Here is a 3,851-nt window from a genome sequence, read left to right on the forward strand (position 1 = left end):
CCCCGACCCCTGCCAGCTCATGAAAAAGTAAATGAAGGCCTTTGTGTGTGTGTCCACATATGTCGATGGGATATTTTGTAAGAATTTTTACTCAATGACCGACGGGGGCTTAGACTCTTGCTCAGAAAACTGTGCGCGTGTGTGTGAGCCAGAGAGAGAATTGAGTGTTATCGGGGAAAATCAGGGGTTTTTTGTGCAGTTGGGTTGTGCAGGGTTAGACAGATGCAGGTTGAGAGTGAGATTTTCCTTTAACACTTTTTCAGTTATCAAGGCACTGATTAAACTTTTCTCCCTTCTCTCTTTCTCCTCTGCCTGTTTTTTCATCTCTTAGAAGTACAACCTCTCATAGAGTGGTGGCAAGAGTGACAGGGGAGCACATGAGGAGCGGAAGCGGTGTGACAGCAACATCCTGACCAGTAACCTTGCTTCTGCACCCCACCACACGCCCAGCAACTCCTGAAGCGGGCGTCAGAAGGAAGGAAACGTGCGACCACTCCTCCTGCAGGCATGGTAATACACTCTTGTGTCCGTAGGTGCTGGAGTGTGTATGGCTGTGTGTAGAGAAAGGAAACACTCTCCAGACGGGAGGGTGTAAAGGTTCAATCTGATAACTCGTTCTAGACATGACAACAGAGTGTGTGTGTCAAACAGAGATACCTGATAAGAACCAGTGCAGACAGGGGTGTACAGCTTTTACGTTTTTTGGGGAGTAGATGGGGTTTGAACTATGCATGCTGTATGTTCTCTTCGGGGTAAGAGGAGAAGGAGAAGACGGATACATGAAAGAGACAGAGGAGGTCAAGAAGATAAAGAACAATGAAAGGAAACAGAAGAAGACAGACATGGATAAGGAGGGTGATAATAACAGAAAAAATAATCTTTTTAATTACAGTTGGCTGTTCATTAGGTTTTCCTGTGAAAAGCATCTCTGCCATATGTGTACATTCCCATAGTTGGATAACTAGTAATTATATATGGAATGAATGTGTAATGTGAGCGTGTTCATGTTGATGTTAAATGAGAAGGATACATGAATAATTTCCATTGATCTACAGTTTTCTACAAGTGCACCATCATTACTGCTATTGCTGGTGTGGAAACAAGGTCTGTTTCACACATAATAGCACAAGAGGCGCGTTATGGCAGGAAGAAGGTGCGGAAAAGGAACTACTGTGTTGTTTAGGAGGAGAAGAGGGCGGCTCAGAGGATCAAAGAGAGCAGTAGAGGGAGAGAATGACAAGTGGGGGCAGATAAGACCATAAAAACATAAATGATGGACACAAACATGAGAGATGAAAAGCGCGACGGATACAGAAAGCAAAAAGAGTGTGAAGATGTGTAGGGTGGAGAAATGGGGGAGAAAAGGGAGGTTAAGAAGTGAGGGAGGTAGAGGGAGAGAGAGAGAGACGAGGGATTGATTAATGGTCTTGGCCTGTGACAGTGGGAGCTTTTCCCTGAGGGGGGGAGCACAGCAGAAGATGAATTATTAAAAACCAGAACAAGAGGAGGAAAGAGGAAAAATGCGTACGAAGAATGAGGATAGCAGAAGAAGGTGGAAGGAAGAAGGAAGGAGGAGAGAGGAAAGGAAAGGGGGTGGGGAGGAGAAAATTGAATGATTGAGAGAAAACAAGATGTTGCTGAAGATGCTGAGGTTGGACACTGCAGAAGAGGGCACATGGTTGAGCTCATAAATAACCAAGGGTAATGAGACTAGTGTGTGTGTGTGTGTGTGTGTGTGTGTGTGTGTCGGCAGCTTGCAAACCCAGTATTGTGATTAGTCTTGAGTTATGGTGATGCAGCAAATACTGTGGGTGACCTTGGTGAGGGTGTCACCGAATAAACCGCACAATACACCAAACGGCTTCTTTATTGACTTTCCTCTGAGCTTTCTGCTGTTAATGAATACACATGCACACTGTGTTTGTTCGCGTCTTCATCCCCTCTTTTTTTGCGCCTACGCGCTCACGTTTTGGGATGATTATTTTCGATCAGTGTAGCTTGTTTTATAGCTTGGTCTTCGTATGTGTCTTCATTAGATCACTGCTCATTTTTTGGGGGAGACACTGCAGAAGTTGCCGCATCTGATACTGTGTTAAAATACACAGTAAAATACTCCCATTTTTACATTTTTACACAGTTTTTGATGTATAGTTAGTAGAAGACATAACAAACTGCCTTACAAAAATAGAAATCAGCAAGGTTTTAAAAGCTTTTGTCGAAACATTCTTCCTTAGAACATTTCCCCTTTTCGTATGACATAATTTTATGTTTATTTTAATGTATTGTGGTATTTCCTTCATGTAGACTTGTCCATACTCAATACCGTAATAGCCCACAAACAGTGTAATGTCAGCTCATATGCTTTTAGCAGTACGGTCGTAATATTTTATAGGAAGGCTATAAACCTTTTAAACAATGCCGACACATTAAAGGGGGCAAAGGGCATGGATGAAAAAAAAAATCTCTTACTTTAGTGCAAAGTTGGCTGGGTACTGTAGTTTGGGGAGGCGGGTTTATAAGCTTGATTGATGGCAGCAGACTTTAGATGATCGTCATCTCTGCTGAAACAAGACAGGCTGGGAATTTTGCAGAGGGTGTTGACATGTTCTATATACTGCCCTATATTATATTTTTCTAGCCTTTTTATCTTGTGTTTATCAGGACAGTTGAGAGGTCCGGTCCCACACAGACAGCCTGTTTGTTGTTCTGCTGCTCGATCGTGTTGCCATGAATGTGATTTTGCTTATAGGCTTTGATGTATCTGTACCCTGCTATCGTGTGTGTGTGTGACTGCACGCATGTGGCAATTTGAAAGACAGAGAGAGAGAGAGAGAGAGCACAATAAAACAGGATAGCGGAGTGTGGCGGGCCGGCCTGCCAAGCAGAGTGCAGATAAATCACAGAATGAATTTTTAATGCAATCTCCCCTAGGCTGCTGGATGTTACAGAGACGGTGCTGAGTTTTTTTTTATTTGCGTGTGTGTGTGTTGCTTGTCCCATCATTCCTAGCCTATTTTGTGATGGGCTTTTGAAGTTTTTGAATTTTCTTTCCTCCTTCAACTTCGCTCGGTTTAATGTTGGACTAAAGAAGTGTGACGTTTTCTCAAACACCACTTCTAAAATAGTTTTGCCTGGTATTTATGGGAGAGTGATTTGTTTTTCTTGGTTCTGGTATAGTTTTACTGTGACGGTGTTTTGGCCTGTGTTGTCATTAAATCCAGTTTGCATCTGTCAATCTCTCGTTTGTTTACTTTCGGAGGCTTTCTCCACCTCTCCGTTACCCTTTTCTCTCCCTTATTTCTCTTTCTCTCTTTACCTCGTAGTGTATGCACTTTAGGCACATCACTTATAAATATATCTTGTAAAAATAACACAAAAATAGCACACAATGGCCCACTACTTAAGCACACACTTACAGTACAGTGTTCCTAAATGGTGCTCTATAAATAGCAAAAGATTGATTTTTCTAAAACAAAAAAAAAACAATAATAATAAAGAAAGAAAAGAAAGAAAGGCAGAAAAACATCTCGAACAAAGATATGAGTACAGATTATAAATCCAATCACAGCTGATATTGTTCCAGTGAGTCTTCTCCTTGGCATTGAGTCGTGTAATTTATAGCAGATGGCCAAAGAAAGACAGGATGAGACAGGAAGAGACTAAAAGAGACAGACAGCGATGGCGAGGAGAGTCATTGGATTCTGTTGCTTCTAAAGTGAAGTAGCCGCTACTGACAGTGTGCGTGTCTAACCACAACACCTTTAGCTGAAATCGTTTTACTGCAGGGCATTAAGGACAGAATGGGCAGTGATGGATGGAAGCGATGGAAGTAACGTGTGTGTGTGTGTGTG

At 42.3% G+C, this 3,851-nt stretch overlaps 1 protein-coding gene across 6 annotated transcripts in view; it reads left to right on the forward strand.

The window, feature by feature from the left end:
- strbp (spermatid perinuclear RNA binding protein) overlaps positions 1-3,851 on the forward strand; it is a 73,145-nt gene that overhangs the window by 41,857 nt on the left and 27,437 nt on the right. For all 6 annotated transcript variants that reach the window (XM_035668614.1, XM_035668612.1, XM_035668611.1 and 3 more), the window contains one exon: positions 332-510. In XM_035668614.1, coding sequence (XP_035524507.1) covers positions 508-510 — 3 coding nt within the window. In that variant the 5' untranslated portion in view covers positions 332-507. The remainder of the gene's footprint in view (positions 1-331; positions 511-3,851) is intronic.

The sequence above is a fragment of the Morone saxatilis genome, unplaced genomic scaffold (assembly GCF_004916995.1).
Source record: "Morone saxatilis isolate NCDOM2014 unplaced genomic scaffold, NCSU_SB_2.0 Contig21, whole genome shotgun sequence".
Classification (NCBI taxonomy): domain Eukaryota; kingdom Metazoa; phylum Chordata; class Actinopteri; family Moronidae; genus Morone; species Morone saxatilis.